The 18635-nt window shown below is 38.8% G+C and overlaps 2 protein-coding genes across 4 annotated transcripts in view; both read left to right on the forward strand.

Moving 5' to 3' along the window:
- Positions 1–6630, forward strand: part of FNIP1 (folliculin interacting protein 1) — a 145968-nt gene extending 139338 nt beyond the window's left edge. For all 3 annotated transcript variants that reach the window (XM_032336815.1, XM_032336812.1, XM_032336814.1), the window contains 2 exons: positions 2167–2282; positions 4509–6630. In XM_032336815.1, coding sequence (XP_032192706.1) covers positions 2167–2282; positions 4509–4587 — 195 coding nt within the window. In that variant the 3' untranslated portion in view covers positions 4588–6630. The remainder of the gene's footprint in view (positions 1–2166; positions 2283–4508) is intronic.
- A 7643-nt stretch (positions 6631–14273) lies between these two features.
- The window catches only part of RAPGEF6 (Rap guanine nucleotide exchange factor 6), a 196720-nt gene continuing 192358 nt past the window's right edge, over positions 14274–18635 (forward strand). The window contains 1 exon segment of the mRNA XM_032336811.1: positions 14274–14580. Coding sequence (XP_032192702.1) covers positions 14512–14580 — 69 coding nt within the window. The 5' untranslated portion in view covers positions 14274–14511.

The following is an 18635-nucleotide window of genomic DNA, read 5'->3' on the forward strand; positions in this document are numbered from 1 at the left end:
ACACCCGTAAGTGTGGCTATGATCAAAAACACAAAAACAACAAGTATTAGCCAAAATGTGGAGAAATTGGAACCTTTGTGCATCGCTGGTGGGAATGCAAAATGGTGCGGCCTCTGGGGAAAACACTTTGGCAGTTCCTCAAGAAGTTTAACATTGTATTGCCCTGTGATCCAGCAATTCTACTTCTGGGTTTATACTCAAAACAGTTGAAAGCAGGGACTCAAAAAGATTGTACCATCATGTTTATGGCAGCATTATTTGCAATAGCCAAAAGTTGGAAACATCTCATGTCCATTAACAAATGATTGGATAAACAAAATGTGGTATAATACATAGAATGGAATATTTAGCCAAGATAATGAATGAAATTCTGATATATTCTGATACAATATGGATGAACCTGGAACACATTACACTAAGAAGAATAAGTGATAAGGACAGATATTATAGGATTCTGCTTAAATAAGTTTTCTGGAATAGGCAAATTCATTCAGACAGAAAGTAGATAGAGATTACCAAGGGCTTGGGGGAGGAGAGAATGAGGAGTTTTTATGTAATGGGTACAGAGTTAATGTTTGAGATAATGAAAAAAAGTTCTGGAAATGGATAGGGATGATGGTTGCACAACATTGTGACTATACTTAATACCACTGAATTGTATACTTAAAAATAGGTAATATAGGGGGTGCCTGGGTGGCTCAATCAGACATATGACCCTTTTTTTTTTTTTTTTAAAGATTTATTTATTTATTTATTTATTTATTGGACAGAGAGAAATCACAAGTAGATGGAGGGGCAGGCAGAGAGAGAGAGAGAGGGAAGCAGAGAGCCCGATGTGGGACTCGATCCCAGGACCCTGAGATCATGACCTGAGCCGAAGGCAGGGGCTTAACCCACTGAGCCACCCAGGCGCCCCAGACATACTACTCTTGATCTCAGCTCAGGTCTTGATCTCAGGGTTGTGAGTTACAGCCCTGTGCTGGGGCTCCATGCTGTGCATGGAGCCTACTTAAAAAAGAAAAAAAAAGGGGGGGGTAATATGGTAAATTCACAGATATATGTAAATTATATATACAGTTTATATATATTTGTGTATGTGTATAATTTCTATTTTGTTTTTCCAAGAAGAAAGTGGGTTTTTATTAGCTCTTTGGTGTTTTTTCTTTAAGTAAGCTCTACGCCTGTTGTGAGTCTCAGACTCACAGCCCTAAGATCAGGAGTCCCACACATTACTGACTGAGCCAGCCAGGCACACCTATTAGCAGTTTTATTTTATTTTATTTTTTAAGATTTTATTTATTTATTTGACAGAGATCACAAGTAGGCAGAGAAGCAGGCAAAGAGAGGAGGAAGCAGGCTCCCCGCTGAGCAGAGAGCCTGATGTGGGGCTCAATCCCAGGACCCTGGGATCACGACCTCGGTTGAAGGCAGAGGCTTTAACCCACTGAGCCACCCAGGCACCCCCAATAGTAGTTTTAATAGTTGGTTTTCATTGGAAAGGAATACTCTGAAGGAATTTAGGTTTTAATACCTGAAACTCATGTATTTTTCTCAAATGTATAGTATCAATGTAGAATCACCTATTTTATTAAATGGAGCAAGTTAGTTGATAATAAATGAAGTGTGTATGTTTTAGTTTTTAATGTTCTAACTTAGAAACGTCTCTCTTCTAGTAAGGACTACTGAGCATTTTCTGTGAGCTATTGCCAACGTTTTTCTTTAACTCTCTGCTAGAGAATGCAGCCTTTCCTGTGTAAATAAATTTGATAAGCATCAATTTAGGAGTGTTACATTTACCAAATTTAGAATAAAAACGTTTTTTAAAGTTCTGGAAATGTGTAGTGGTGATAATTTCATGTCTTTTTGGATGTACTTAATGCTTCTGAATTGTACACTTAAAAATGGTTAAAATGGTAAATTTTCATTATGTGTAATTTACATTTAAACAAAACAAAAACTCCGTATGATCTAATTCTGATATTAACTAGAAAAAATTACAATCTTTTAGCTAAAATTTAAAGCAAATGTGCTTTAAAACTGTGCTCCAAATTTTAGTTTATGTGGAATAACTAAACTGAATTGTCATAACCATGATGCCTTGGAAATCCATTACTTTGAAGTAGAAACTATTTTCTTACCTGGTTCTTTTTTCCCCCTTAACTGCAGTGTGTAATGCATCTTGAAGACCGATTACAGGAGTTATACTTCAAGAGCAGAATGCTGTCTGAGTACCTGAGGGGACAGATGCGTGTTCATGTCAAGGAACTAGGAGTGGTTCTAGGGTATGTTTGAGGCTTTCTTATTGCACTTTCTTTAGGCAAAGAATATTCCCAGAATTGCTTTATAGAAGTTGGACACTGTTGTCAGTTGGGTTGCTCTATACCATATAAAAGCAGATCCCTGGCTTTCGCTGATCTGAAAGACATTGTCCCTTATACTATTACAGTAAGATGAGAAACTTGTAATTTACTTGAATCATGCTTCCTAGCATCTGCCCTGTCATCCAAATGTGCTGACTGAAGTAACACCATTCTGTGGGTGGTAGTACATTATCTATATATTATTACTCCTCCATTATTTTTATATTGTGTCTGTCTGCAATTATCTGTAGTTGTGTCTGTTTGCAGTTATCCCTGGGAAGAAGACATTTTTCTAAAATGCTAACTGAAGGAGGAACAGGAAATTGGTGGGAAACACTGATTAGCCCTTTTCATTATAGTCTGTAGTCACTAGTCACTTTGCCTATGTTCGTTCTATGGCTACTTGCGCGCACGCGCTCGTGTGTGTGTATGTATGTGAGAATTATTTCCCCAAATCCTAGTTGCATAAATTGAAACAAGCTGGAACTTTTTTTTTTTTTTTAAAGATTGTAGTTAGTTATTTGACAGACACAGATCACGAGTAGGCAGAGAGGCAGGCAGAGAGAGAGAGGAGGAAGCAGGCTCCCCACCGAGCAGAGAGCCCGATGCGGGGCTCCATCCCAGGACCCTGGGATCATGACCCAAGCCGAAGGCAGAGGCTTTAACCCACTGAGCCACCCAGGCACCCCCAAGCTGGAACTTTTAAAAATTGAGCTTTTTAGAAGGGAGAGAGGACCAACATCAAGTAGCAACGGTGTCAGAAACCAAATTAAATTCTTTAATTAATATTACTCCTTATCATCTAGATTGGATATAGATGATTCTGTATGTGTCATGCCATCATTTAAAAGAAATTAAACTAGTTTTTAATGTAATATGCATATAACCAAATTTTACAGTGCATTTTGACATAAAATGAAAATTAAATTGTTAGTGTCTTTTTCCTAACTTCTGATCCTCACCCAAACACAATTAATGGATTATTTCTTCTTACAGAATTTTTAAATATATAAGATAAAAAGTATAAATTGATTTATTTTCTATGTATCATGGTGCTACTTGCCTTTTAATATATCATAAATGTTCATATAAGTACATACTGATTTATCTCATTACTTTTAACGGTTGTATAGCATTTCATTATATAGTAGAATTTAAATTATTTTCAGGTTTTGTGCTATTATAAATCAATGCTGGAATGAATATAAATCTTTGAAGTTAGTAGGATAAATTTTTAGAAGTAGAATTTTTGGGTAAAGGACATGTGTATTAAATTTTTGATGGATATTATTTGTTATTGTGATAGGTAATACTTAAGGTTGTCCAAAAAGTATCAGAATAAATTCTCACAGTCAGCAGGAAGCACACTCCTACTACTGCTGGCTATTGCCAAACTTTCATCTTTCTCAAGCAACTAGCTGAAAAAGTATGTGATTTTATTCAGATTTATTCTATATGAATAAGTCTACAATAAAGATGTATTTTTAAGAAGCTTCCATTACCAAAAAAAAGAAGCAGCAGCAGCCCCTATTACTTCTTCTCAGTCCTTTTTTGTTTATTTGTTTATTTATTTATGAGAGAGAACGCGCAAAAGAGTAAAAGGGTAGGGTGGAGGAAGAGGGAGAGAATCTCAAGTAGTCTCCACTTGCCCTGAGTGCAGAGCCCTGTGCAGGGCTCTTTCTCATGACCCTGAAATCATGACCAGATCCAAAACCAAGAGTTCGTTGGATGCTTTACTGACTGAGCCTCAGGGACCCCCCAAGTACTTCTATAAAAACATTTGTATCCAAGACAGTATGGGTGGACACAATTACTCTATTATTAGACTTTATTGTATTTCTTAAGATACTGTGCCTTGCCCTGATGCCTGGTCCATTAGCAGATCAGTGAGATGCTTTCCTACATCCATGACTTAGTTACTAATAGGGTTTCAGTGGCTTTCTTTTTATAAAAATCTTTTGTTCTGGTTTCTATATACTGAAGCATTTCTACTTTGTGTTATCATTAATTCTCTTTTTACCCTTTTCGTATTGGCCAGAGCGGCCTAGGTTCTTGACTGCTGAGATGTGGTACGTAATAGTTATCCTGTAAGACACATGTATTGGTTACAGAAACCCTAAACTGAGATTTTTGTTTTCTTTATTTCAGGATTGAATCCAGTGATCTTCCTCTTCTGGCTGCTGTAGCAAGCACTCACTCTCCATATGTTGCTCAGATACTTCTTTAATATAAAGGTTGTCAGAATTAACTCTGGTAGAAAGTTAAACAGAAACTAAGGAAGTAGATGCAACATTCATTTATGGCAGTTTTTTTTTCCCCAGTTAGACTTCGATCTGAATGAGTCAAGTGCCTGGGTATCCTATGTTGCAGTATACATTGTGTGATCATTGGATTGCTTTTTTCTTTTGGCTGGACTTTTGGGTGGTGGTATACTTTTAAGCAAGTGAAACTAAAATAGCATAAATAATTTTGAGGGAAAGCATTTGAAAAAGCCAAAGTGTAGAAATTTCTAAATGAGTAATAACATTAAGGAATTTCATATGATCACTCCCGTGTTGCCACACTCATAAACAGCAGTGGATGTTTGATGATTCTGTGGCTCAGAAATAATCATTTCACTACTTTAATTCCTTATTTCTAAGGTATGGATAGATTACAAAAGCTTATTTGTTCTTTTGTTTTTCAATTCAAAGTAGCTAATTTTGGGGTATTTCTCAGAGTATTTTAAACAGCCTGTTAGTTATAATAAATCCAGAATAATGAGTGTAAATGTGTGTATGTTATCCATCCAAGTGTACATACATATCTATTTTTTAAAACAAAGGTAGAAATACAAGATTGATTGGTAAACATGCCCTTTTTTAAAATAATATTTTCAGCTAGTATCAATTGTAAATAATGTTTAAATGTTACTCTCTGGTGAATTTTCTGTTCACACACCCTAAAATGTAACTAAAACTGATCTTTTTTTAAGGCTGAGGAATGTGTATTCCCCAAATAAGAATACTACTTTATACCATTTGTTTTGTTTATAAGTATAAGCTAATTCTTATAAATGTTAATATTTACATATTTGCATCTAATTTAATAAATGAAAATTAGGATTAAAAATCACACCAAAGCATTGGGAAAAATAATACTGTTTTCTTTAAAAGTGCTCAGGTAGCCAAGGCTTTTGCTTTCAGTATCAGCCCCTTTTGAACCCACAGGAACTGAATATTTGTTTCACTGCTTCATAATATTCAGTTTACACTAATAGAGCTTATTATAAATTTTTAAAATTACTTCTTTCTTCTAAGAGCTCCCCTTCCAAAATCTAATTTTTTTCAAATATTTTCACTTGTCAGTTATTAGTGTTTTTGTATATATTGTTGAGTGTTGCTTATGAGAAAGGCTAATATGGAACCAAACTCTTGTAAGTAATGTAAATAGAAAGATGGGTAGATAAAGTTTTCAATATGCTCTACTACCTCAGTTTACTTGAATACTACGTTAAAGTTTATTCTTTACTTATCTGATCAAAGATACTTTTAATGCTAGACGTGAAATTGGTTTCTGCTTTCATGGACTGTTTTCATCATAATTAATTGATTAGCTGAAAAAAAAAAACCGTTGCTTATTCTCTTACTAAGTATAATTACTGTATAATACATTCATTCTTGCTGTTTGAATTTTCAGTAATTAAGGAAAATTTCTGTGGTTTGTTTAGTCTTTGGCCTTGAATTTATAGTGTTGGGTCACATTTTGCCTTGTTCTTTATGTATTCAAGAAATCTCCAACTAGACAAGAAATGGTTGTTTTGATGGAGTCTAAACCTGAAATTGTGCCTGCAATCACTTTTGCTCCTACATCCTATCAGCTGGTCCCAGCTAGTACCTGAGTCTCCCATGGATGACTTGCTGCCAAAGAGTATTTATGGATCTGTTTTCTTTGGCTTAATATTCTTATTCCATTAATTATTGAAATTCTTCCCTCTTTTATTGTTTGGAATTCTATAAATCAGTCTCTTTGGCAGAATTCAGAATATAGACAGATTCATAGGTGGGCCATTGTACATTATTTTTTTATTGTAGTTCAGAATGACATGTAACTATCAAACTATTCGAAGTCCTGTTTGAAATCTCTAATTATCATCTAGGAAGTCTAGTCTTCAATAAATGGATGGCCCATCCTACTGTTCCTTTTAAAACTAAGCTTTGGGGGTGCCTGGGTGGTTCAGTCAGTTAAGCGTCTGCCTTTGACTCAGGTCATGATCCCAGTGTCCTGGGATCGAGTCCTGCGTTGGGCTCCCTGCTTAGCAGGGAGCCTGCTTCTCCCTATCCCACTCGCCCTGCTTGTGCTCTCTCTCTGTCAAATAAATTAATAAAATCTTAAAAACAAAACAAAACTAAGCTTTGCAGGGCACCTGGGTGGTTCAGTCAGTTAAGTGTCTGCCTTCAGCTCTGGTCATGATCCCAGGGACCTACCTGCTTCTATGCTCCTTACGCGTGCTCTCTCTTGCTTTCTCTCTCTCTCAAATAAATAAAATCTTCAAAAAAAGAAAATAAAACTAAGCTTTGCTCAGAAGGAAGAGGCCTATAGTTTCTTATAGAATCATTAATCCTTATAGGATTCCTGAGTTTTATAATTCCTATCCCTCTAATTTCTACTACCTTCATCATAGTCTTGTTTTTCCTTACACAAAGCCCAAGGAATGAGCTGCTACTTCTTTAAAGTGTGATCATTATGATGAATGTGAAGAGTTTTGGCCTGTTCAAAATAATTTTTTTGGCTTCCTATGGTACAGACAGATATGTGTTACATATTTTAAAAAACCTGTTTATTTCAACAGGAAAAAAAAAAACTGTTGCAACAGGAAATGAAAAAGGGATCTTTTACATTATAGATTTGAAACTAATTTTTCCTTGTATATAAACTAATTGGTTTGATTTGAAATATTCCTGGCTTTTATTAATATGTCTTAATATTGAGTTTGAAAATGTTAAGTGCAATAAACATACTAGCACAGATTTTGTTTTGTTGCAGTTGGCATACACTGGGGATGATCATTAAAAAAAAAATTTTACACAATGCCTACTTCTGGTGGATGTCTTATGAGATTGTTCTGCTTTCTCTAAGTTATTTAGATGGTGGGATATGTAAATGTACATACTTGTTCCTTGTTCTGTATACATTTCTCAAATGTACACCTGTATTATAAATAACCTCCCAGTTCTAGGGGAAATTTGTGCAATAAAACACACGTCAATTTGATGGATGATGTTGGTCTTTATTTCATGTGTAAATAAGGCATATGTAATATGGACTCTGGTGTCCACTAACTTGTCTAGTTTTCACAAGTGTGGCAGTTGTAGATATGTGACCTTGTTCATAATGTCCTTCTTTAATCCCATATTTCTTTAATGGTTAGTAGAATCTACATTCTGAGGTGGTGTGTGAATCAAGTGACATAATGAACGTCAAAAATTTATCACAATGCATGGGACACCCCATGTGCTTAGTAATTCTTGTCTGCTGCTATTACTGGGTAATCTGTCCAGCCTCCCCACTGTAGACTCTAGCTGTTGTGGGGAGAATTTAACATTATATTCTGAGGAATGAAAATATAGTCATAAAAAATATACTGGTATAGTGTTCCATTTGTCCTGTGCCTTATGATGACAAATAGAAAATTTCAACTGCTTTTTTGAAAACAAACTAAAAATGTTTAAAAAGCCATGTAAACTGGTTAAGAACATTGTATTCTATGCAAATTACCATTGACTTTACAATTAAACCAAAATACTTGGTTTGGGTTCTAATCCTGCTTTGTTCACTGAGTTGCATGTGATTCTGAGCAAGTCTGTCCTCTTCATCTTCATTATAGGGTAAGTAAGCTCTTTCATCAGTCCAGAGTGCCAGGTCTGCAGCAGTGATTCATTCCTGAAGAGGCTTTTGAAATGCTACCTTATGTCACTCAGGCCAGTTGGTTTGGGCAGACTTAGGTGAGGAGATAGGGTTAGACCAGTGGCTTTTTGTAGTGCCTGTTTTCACATCATTTTATATATATATGTGTGTGTGTGTGTGTGTGTGTGTGTATATCACTCTTATATTTGACTAAAGAAAATAAGTGCACTATTTTATTTTTTTAAAAGATTTTATTTATTTATTAGAGTGACCACAAGAAGGGGGAGGGTCAGAGGGAGCAGACTCCCCGCCGAGCAGGGAGCCCGATGTGGGACATGATCCTGGGACTCCAGGATCATGACCTGAGCTGAAGGCAGTAGCTTAACCCACTGAGCCACCCAGGCACCCCAAGTGCACTATTTTAAAGCAGAGAGGAAATACCAAGTATTTGGGAAGACTCCATCAGATATTTTAAAGGTTTATAACTGGGTACCTGTGTCGGTAAGTGCCGTTCCTGAATACAAATTTAGAGAAATATTGGAACATTTCTGAGAAGCAGAGAGAAATGATTTTGGTAATAAGAATCTGTAACACGGGTGCCTGGGTGGCTCAGTGGGTTAAGCATGTGCCTTCGGCTCAGGTCATGATCCCAGGATCCTGGGATCAAGCCTCGTATCAGGCTCTTTGCTCAGCAGGGAGCCTGCTTCCCTTCCTCTCTCTCTGCCTGCCCCTCTGCCTACTTGTGATCTCTGTCTGTCAAGTAATAAATAAAATCTTAAAAAAAAAATCTGTAACAGAATTTAATCTGAGATCTTACTGTCTTTCCATGAGTGTCCGTTTTCTCAGACCAGAATGGTTTCCAACTGTATGTGATGAAAAATGTATTAGAAAAGATAATCTGGTATTTGTTTTTGCTAGTGTAGAACAGAGAGTAGGATGGCATATGGGACCAAACCCAAGGTGAAGGTACAAGGGGAGCTGAGGAACTGTAGCTTTGAGTAGGAAGGACTTAGATAAAAAGGCAGAGGTTAAAGAGTGTAGTGCTTCTTATCCTTGTTTTGGAGTGCAGACCATGGACTTGGTGGTGTTTGTTCTAGGTTAAACCTTGGGACATCCCTAAAATAAATAAATAAATAAATAAAGGAAATATAAGAAGTCCAAAAGAGATTTTTAAAGAATATGTGAAATTCCCATTCATTATATCAAGAGAACTTTGGTGGTATTAGAGCATATGCTCAGCTTCCACTAACCCCCACTGTGTAGTCTGTTATTTGGTCCCTTGTAATTCCTTTAGAAGGGACTTTGGTCAAAATGTGAGCCTAGGCCAATCCCTTCATTAAATTGCAAACAGATCTCTGGGTTAACACTGATTAGACCACAGATCTCTGGGTTAACAGTGATTAGACCTCCCACAGATAAATCTATTTACTCTTAAGGAGAGTACTAAGTTGAAGAGGCTTGAGGTCCCTTGTTTTCCAAGTGACTGTTTTTAACAAGAGCAGTCTAAATACAGGTCTCTGTATTCACCTCAGTGCTCATCTATTCAGATTCTTGTAAAGGCAACTTACCTAAATTGTCTCAAAGGGACTCACATTGTTGAAATGTGTAAATATAAGGGAGATATTTTCTCCAGAAACTGAGGCCGCTCTTACATCACGCAATTAGTCCAGCAATCACAAGTCAGTATCCTCCATTGTGTGAAGAGGCTTGGAATTAAGTTGGGCCAGATTAGTTCAGAACCGTAGTTTAAAGTAGTTTTTAAACCTTGTCACAAACTAGCAACACCTAGGTAGGTGTGCTTGGGTGGCTCAGTCCTTAAGAATCTGCTGTTCGGCTCAGGTCCTGATCCCAGGGTCCTAGGATCCAGCCAGGCATTGGGCTCACTGCTGGGCTGGAAGCCTGCTTCTCTCCCTTCCACTCCCACTGCTCGTGTTCCCTCTCTCTCTGTGTCTCTCTCTGTCAAATAAAATATAAAACAAAACAAAACACGTAGGTAGCTTTTGAGAAATACTAATTGCTAGACCCCACTCTCAGGTTCTGCCTTAATGACCATAATTGATGTGGATTTGGGCCAAAACATGCTCCCCGCCCCCTTAAGTAGTGACTGCATTTCCCAGCATATTCCAGATCTCAAGTCTTTACTTCATTCCAGGTACTATTAAAACCAGTGCTCTTTACTCCCATATTTCTGTTGGTTCGCTCTTTTTTGGTAAGATAGCCATTCTGAGTATGTCTGCCTAATTAGTATTTGGTGTTGCATAAAACATTTGCTTAGCCAGGCCTCTTTCTTTGCCATTAGAGAACAATCAAGTGCCCCCTCCCTTTTTTTAAACAGCAAAATCCCTTCTTAATTACTTAGTCCTTAGATACTTCCATTTGTTCATTCACCAAATACTCATTGAGCACCTGTTACATGCTGGGCATAAGTCGGTGCCAGCTATATGCAGTAAATAACACAAACCTTCTGTATTCCCCACTGGTGGGGGAGATAGACGAAAATATGGTGTCAGGTTGTGGTAAGAGTGATGAAGAAAAGGTATGGTAAGGGAGTCAAGCCTTTTTTTTAAAAAATTTTTTTTTTTTTTAATTTTTAAGATTTAACCATGTTTTGTTTTTCCCAGAATTTAATAAACTGCTTGCATTCAGAACCATTATTTTTCCTTTCGGGTACCAGGTAGTACTGGTGAATAATATCCTAGAGGTTGCCTTTTCTCTGAAAATAGCCATTAGAGTTTTCACTGTCTATTCACTTTTTTCAACATAGCAGAGCACAAAATAAAATGGTAAGGACAAGAAAGATTTTGAACATGTGCTTAAGTTTAGGTTGTGTGTAGTTACCATGGACATTATTTTTACTACTGCTGTCTTATGATAGAGCTAATAGTTATTTTTATGTAATTTTTTTCATGAAACATGAATATACAGAAAAATATACACTAATGTAACCATAACTTTGGTCAAGAAACAAATTCTAGTAACCTAGAATTAGGTTACTATCCTGATCCTTGTGCCCCATCCTGATAATAGTCTTCCTTAACATTTTTCTAACTACAACCTGATTTTTGTGAACATCATCTCCCTTTTTCTTTATAATTTTATCTGTCCTCTGCATCCCAAAGTGGTACAATTTAATTTTGCTTGTATTCGAGCCCTGTGTTATAATTCTGCTTCATATTTTGTTTTGCTTTTTTCCCTCTCAACATTATGGTGGAGGTTCAGCCTCTGAATCCAATAGTTTATTCATCCACTGAATGAATATACCATAATATTCTGTTACGGATGGACATTGGTGTTATTTTTAGTTCTTGGCTAATATGAACAGTGAACATTTTTGCTCATCTTTTCTAGTGTATATGGGTATTCTTCAGGACATAATATCAAGGACTGGACTTGCTGTGAAAGGGTATGTTTCAGCTTTACTAGATTTTTCTACCAAAGCAGTTTCCTAGTTTACACACAACCTGCAGTTTTGTGACAATTCTTGTTTCACATCCTCATGAATACATAAATGTGTTTCTTAAAGTTATTAATGAAAAAAAAATAGGCATTAAAAAAAATCTTCCTAGGGACGCCTGGGTGGCTCAGTCAGTTAAGCGTCTGCTTTTGGTGCAGGTCATGTTCTCGGAGTGCTACATGGAGTCCTGCATTGAGCTCCCTGCTCAGCAGGAGTCTGCTTCCTGCTTTGCCCCTGCTGCTCTTTCTCTCTCTGACAAATAAATAAAATTAAAAAAAAAAAAGTTCTTCACAGTTAAGTTATATTTCAGAGAAATCACTTTTCAGAGGTAAAGTAATAAATGAATGTAGGCAGGGACGCCTGGGTGGCTCAGTTGGTTAAGCGGCTGCCTTCGGCTCAGGTCATGATCCTGGCGTCCTGGGATCGAGTCCCATATCGGGCTCCTTGCTTGGCAGGGAGCCTGCTTCTCCCTCTGCCTGTGCCTGCTCTCTCGCTCTCGCTCTCTCTCTGACATAAATGAAATCTAAAAAAAAAAAAAAAAAAAAAAAAGAATGGAGGCAACATCTGAAGTACTGCACATGAATTACCTCATGTAATCTTGAGAATCCCAAAGCAATGGGCCCTTTACTATTCCCATTTTACAGATAAGGAAACTGAAGGTAAGAGCTACTATATAACTTCAAATGGTTTAAAGATTTACTTGATAGAGATCACAAGTAGGCAGAGCAACACACTGCTGGGGTGGGTGAGGGGGGCGGAGAAGGCTCCCTGCTGAGCAGAGAGCTGGGTGCAAGCTCTTCCTACAATCATGACCTGAGCTGAAGGCAGAGGCTTAACCCACTGAGCCACCCAGGCACCCCTCAAATGGTTTAAATAGAAATGGCCTATTATAGACACAAATTCAGGTTTCTGCCCTAAAGTCTAAGCTCCTGGTCATCATGCTTTAATTCCTTTCTCCTCTTTAAAATATTTATGTGGCCCTAGAAACTGATCCTTGAAGAATGTAAGGGCTCATTTTTGTGATCCTAGGCAGATCTTTGAGAAGATGTTTATACACACAAAAAAATGACGAAAATGGGTCATCGCAATTCCTGGTAATCTCTCCACAGTTAATTTCCAGAATGGCTGAACCACAACTTTCCTGGTAGGGTTTTTGACCCATATTCAAAAGAGAAATGGGCTAATATGTTGTAAACTTGCAAGTTTGGGCAAGTCCAATGACCAAAAGAAAACAAAACTATTATTTATATATTTTTTTCAAAGAAAATCCCATTATTTTCTCCCCCCCCCCAAAGATTTTATTTATTTGACAGAGATCACAAGGAGGTAGAGAGGCAGGCATTAAAAGGAAGGAAAGCAGGCTCCCTGCCAAGCAGAGGCTTGATCCCAGGACCCTGGGATCATGACCTGAGCTGAAGGCAGAGGCTTTAACCCACTGAGCCACCCAGGCGCCCCCAAAACTATTATTAATATCAGCCATCATTACCAGGTACGAGAAATATGTTGCTGCCTGAATTCTCCTTTACCTTTTCTCTAAAATACAGCACATTAGAAAACTGAATAACGTAATAATCATTAATCACTTTGAATTATTGAGTGAGCTATGCAAACTGCCGTGAGAAATACTAAGATGTACCTAGATGTGGTATACAGACTTAAGAAAGCTTAAAATTCAGTAAAAAGAACATGCCTATGATGTCTACGAAGTAAGTAACTTTGAGACCAGTGCAGCCCATCCGCGCGCCAAAGGGACAGAAGTGAAAAGCACGGCTCTACAACGAATGGACTCTGGAATTCCCCGTTTTCTCACAGTGAAAACTTAATTTGCAGGTGCCTGGCTATCCTGAAGAATGGTCTTTTTTTCTTACCAAGGGACCAGTAAGTAAGTGGAAGTTGGCTTTATTCGCTCTGTTGGGAAACAGGCTAGTATGTAAAGTGCAGTGCGAAATTGGTCACTCGAGTCCAGGCGGCCCTAAATCCTTCGCGAATCAGCACTAACCGGGAGCTGGCTACAGGACCGGCGCCCAATCCCTCTTCAAGGCCACGAGACTTTAATTGCTGTGTGTGCCCCAATCTCAGTACGTCCGTAATGGACAGGGCCAGTACTTTCTGACGGTCTTCTTCCACAAGAGATTTATTTAAAAAAAAAAAAAAAAACGCACCGAAGAGAGTGAACTTCCCCGTTCGCGGAACAGTAGCAACGATTTCTGCACTTTCTCCAAGAGAGGGGTGCCGGCGTTGCAGAATAAGAGCTTGGCCCCAGGCTTGGCCACACCCTGAGTTTCCGGATTAGGGCACAAACAGAACCCTGCCCCCACAAAGCTTACCCTTACCGTTCTGCCCCAACAAGCTATTTTTGCTCAGTCCCCTACAGTGCGCTTCCGGTCCCTGCACCGGAAGTTGGAACAGCTGAAACCGCAAATCCGAGGCGGGTCCCGTGACTGGTTCAGGTAAGATCTCGCGAAGTGCCTTCAAATCTCACGAAGGGTCGGAAGAGGTCTAACTGCACCGCCCGAGTTTTTTACGTCACGGCGGAGACACGCCCTTGGGCGCTCGTTTGCGTGCTCGTCTGCTGCGCATGCGCATTCGCCCTCCTTCCGCCCCCGTGCGGGCTTCCCTCTGGCCAGTCGCGCGTGGGCTGAGGCCCTGGGCGGGCGTTGCGAAGGCTTGTTTGTTTGAGCGCTGACCCCGGGGTGGTCCGGAGTTCTCTACTTCGGGGGTGGAGGGTGCAGACCCCCTACCTAAGGTGAATGTACTGTCTCGTGGACTGCTAAGGGCAGGTTGGGGAGCACGGGGGCGGGGGCCGCGGCCATGAACTCACCCGTGGACCCCGGCGCTAGGCAGGCGCTGAAGAAGAAGCCTCCCGAGCGGACCCCCGAGGTAAGACTGTCAGACCCTAGCGCGAGTCCCGCTGTCCAACGGACAGCATCTTCCTGTCGGTCCGAAACCTGTGGCGACTGTCCCCTTGCCAGAGACTCGCACCTGCTGCTGGTTTATGTGTTCTCTGCGTCCCTTCCTCTCACCCCCCCTCACCCAGGCCCTTCTCGCCGGGGTGATGACCGCTTTTCCTGCTCGAGGTGCAGTCTTCCCGCATACCCGTCTTTGCCGGTGACTTCCTAGTGTTTTTGATGAGAAGATAACAAAACAAAATCCTGTTTTCTCAGGGCAAAATGTGGGTCTCGGAGTGAGAGTGCCCCTAGGTTGATAGAAAAACGGAGTAGAAATTGTTAGTAGTCATATTATGAAAAAGTAGCTTTTCTTTAAAGGTCTTTGAAGTTGCCTAGGAAAGAAAGTTTTCAAAATCAGCTTAAGACTTTGCATCCAGTCAGATGCATTCTGGTGGTGGGTGATGCATATTTAAAGATCGGTTCTGGTGGTACTTTCTCACACTGTCAGCAGGAAATTCTTCAGTATTTTGTGCGTGGATCCAAAATTTGCTCTATTGAGTTAGCATCAGTGGCATCAGCTTAAATGATTTTCATTTGATCTCAAGGCTAATTTTCAGTCACGGAACAGACACCTTGTTAACTTTGCATAGCCCTATAGGGTGCTTAGATTTGGGGGGAGGTTTTCCTTGATTTGGGGTAGTTTTGTAATAAGTGGTATATTTCTTAAACCAGAAAGCAATAACTGACAAGACGGTGAAGGGATTGTTAGATTGTCGTGTATATGGTTGCAATACATGAAATTAAATGTTTTGGTTCATGCTTAATCCACTTTTGAGGTTTTTTTCAGATTTATAGTGCTTTGCTTAGTGGATCTCAGTAACTTGGGCTGACCTTTTGTGATATGACATTAGTCAAGGTGTAACTGTGGTTAAACAAAGTCAGCTTTGTTTTGGGGATCCTGATCTTTAAGTGGAAACAAGGCAAATTCTGTCACTTTCCAGAGTCCTCATTTTGAGACCTACATTTTTTATCCCATGTGTTTTAATTTCCCTGTGATGATTCTTAAAGTCATTGTGAGCTAATTGAAAGTCTTCACCTTCACAGGTGAATCTCCTGTAGTTTTTATATAATTAGAAACTATTACACAAGTCTTGCAATCTATAATGTAGGTTTTACTTTTAAATATGTATGATAGATTCACAGTTTAATAGGAAAATCTTACTTCTCTTTAATAGCTTAATTAGCCACTTTGGAATGGCCCATTTTTGAGTCTTAGTAGATACTTCTCCTTTGTTTCTTGTTTCTTTTTTTTTTGGTTTTAGAAGATTTTCTAAACTATTAAGAAAATTATGTTGGCAGATGTGTGCCGCGTTAAGTACTCACCTTGTTTTACTGGAACAGCAGCATTGTTTAAGGGAATGCTGACCAACTGCCCACAATACAGTCTAGAGTGCTGAGATCTAGCAGCATAACATGGTAACTGCTTGATTTATTGGCAGTGGTATCCAGTGAGTATAGAATTTGTTTGTAGTACCCAAGTATGTGTAAAGAAGTGGTAACCTGAATCGAAGTGCTGATTTATTTGTGAGAATTTCATCAAGTTACATTTCTCTTTTCAGGAGACCTTTATTCTTTTAGTGGACTCTTACAATTTTATTATATTTTCATTTAACACTTAACTAAAATCTTACAAATTCAAGGCACTGTTCTGCACTGGGATGTATCATTGAACAAAACAGGCGTGCCCTACTGGTGCTTGGCATTCTAATGGAAGGATCAAAGGGGGAGATGGGAAAAATAGAACCAAGTAAGTTAAATAATGTGATAATGGCTAATTTAAGAAAGAATAAGGGGATTGGAAACAGGGGCAAGGGCTGGGTTGCAACACTGGTTGAACAGTGTTGTGATTTCTGAGATGACTTTTGATTGAAGGCTTGTTGCATGTGATATAATTAGCTCTGGAGATACATGGAGCAGGCATTTGAAATAGAGGGAATAGTCATGCACTTCCAAGATGAGGGTATGTCTGGTGCATTTGAGGAGTAGCAAGGAGCTGTTAAGTGACTGGAGGAGAGTAAACAAGGGTGAGATTTTTAAGAGATGAAGTCAGAGAGGCAGTAATAGTGTAGGAGGGAGTATATCATTAAGGACTTTGTAAGTCATTGGAAATTCCTTAACTCTTATTTTGTGTGAAAGAGGGGGTCACCAGAAGATTTTGAAGCAGAGGAGTGATATTATCCTACTTAACTTTTTTAAAAGCGCCCCCTGGTTGCTTGCTGGGTTGAGAATAGACTTTATGGGAGCAAGGGTAAAAAGAAGCAGGCACGTCAGTTGAAGGTTGTCACTTTGAAGTCGGGAAGAGCTGATTGTAACTTAGACTGAAGTGATAATATTGCAGGTGGTAAGAAGTTATCATTAAGGGAAATATTTTGAAGGTTTAGCCAACAGAATTTGGTAATGAATTAACCATGTGCTTTGGGGGAAAGAAAAGTGTCGAGCAGGGTTTCAAGGTTTTTGGCCTGAAAATCAGTGTTGGAGTTATCAAAGAATTTCAGCTGACATCATAGTTTCAGCTGGCGTCAAAGAGATGGGGGAAAGCTGCTGTGAAGTAGGTTTGGGGAGGGAAAATCCGGAATTCAGTTTTGAATATGTCAAGTTTTGAAATGTCTATTAGAAATGGCGAGTAAGGAGTTGCGTATACAAATTTGTATTTCTGTAGAGAGGGCTGGGCTGGAGATAGAAATTTTATATTCTTTCTCTGGAAGGCAGTATTTCAAGTCATGAGACTAGATGAAACTACCAAGGTGGTGTGAGTGTATACAAAGAAGAGAAGAGGACCACAGACAGCCTCATGGCACACTTGATTACTACAGCATCGGGGGAGAAGAGCAGAGACCACCAAAAGAGAACGAGTGGGAGCAAACCGTGCAAGGAAAAGAAAAGCCAAATGAATTAAGTGTGTAATAGAAGAGGATACAATACATTCAACTTATTATTTCTTGAATGCTTAGTGGTTGTGAAGCATTATCAAAAAATAGACAAATAGGTTAAGAATCACTGTCTTATAATCTTGTAACGAGATATTTGCATTGTATAATGAGTATAGAAGTTTTCTCTGTGTTTCTGGGACAAAACTAAAAGTCCCTTTATTTTGAACCATCTGTTGCTCTTACGTGAAACTGTCATCTCAAACTTAATCTGATTGAGCCAGACATGGAAATGTGTTGTACAGTATACAACTTAGAACTATGTTCTAACATGGTTTTTACATTCTGGCTATTTCTCCGACTTCATAATTCCAGCTTTACAGCCCATTGTCTTTTCTGAGCTAGTTCTCTGGTTACCCTTTCCACTTCGCAAAGATTTTTTTTAAGTGGAAAACTTTAGACTTAGGTACTCTGTGAAGCTCTTTATCAGTGAAAGCTGTTAAGGTACTTGTTTTGAGTTCTAGCCAAATTAAAGATACTACAGTCAAAATTAAGGTCTTGAATTTGGCCCTTCCTCAGCTCAGTCCGTATGCAGCACCGTTCTTTGTCGATCACCTTTCTTTTTACCTCAGAGTGAGCTCCTTACCTCTCATTTCCCTAGGTATTTAATATCGTGCTTTGCATGTGCTAAATAGTGAATAAATGTGTTAAAACAAAATTTAGAATTCATTTTTTTTAATTTAAAGATTTTATTTATTTATTTATTTGTTTGACAGAGAGAAATCACAAGTAGATGGAGAGGCAGGCAGAGAGAGAGAGAGGGAAGCAGGCTCCCTGCTGAGCAGAGAGCTCGATGCAGAACTCGATCCCAGGACCCTGAGATCATGACCTGAGCTGAAGGCAGCGGCTTAACCCACTGAGCCACCCAGGCGCCCTAGAATTCGTTTTGATGGTCCTCCTGTTAAAATATAATAGTTTCTATTGATGGAACTGTTGATTTTGTACCTCCTGGGAGGCCTCATTCAGCAACTTGGCTTCACTTAGTATTGATAGACTGACACTTGGTCCTTCTTACCCAACTTTCATGTGCTTTTGATCCATATATCAATTAAATTGTCCT

The sequence above is a fragment of the Mustela erminea genome, chromosome 3 (genome assembly GCF_009829155.1).
Source record: "Mustela erminea isolate mMusErm1 chromosome 3, mMusErm1.Pri, whole genome shotgun sequence".
Lineage (NCBI taxonomy): Eukaryota > Metazoa > Chordata > Mammalia > Carnivora > Mustelidae > Mustela > Mustela erminea.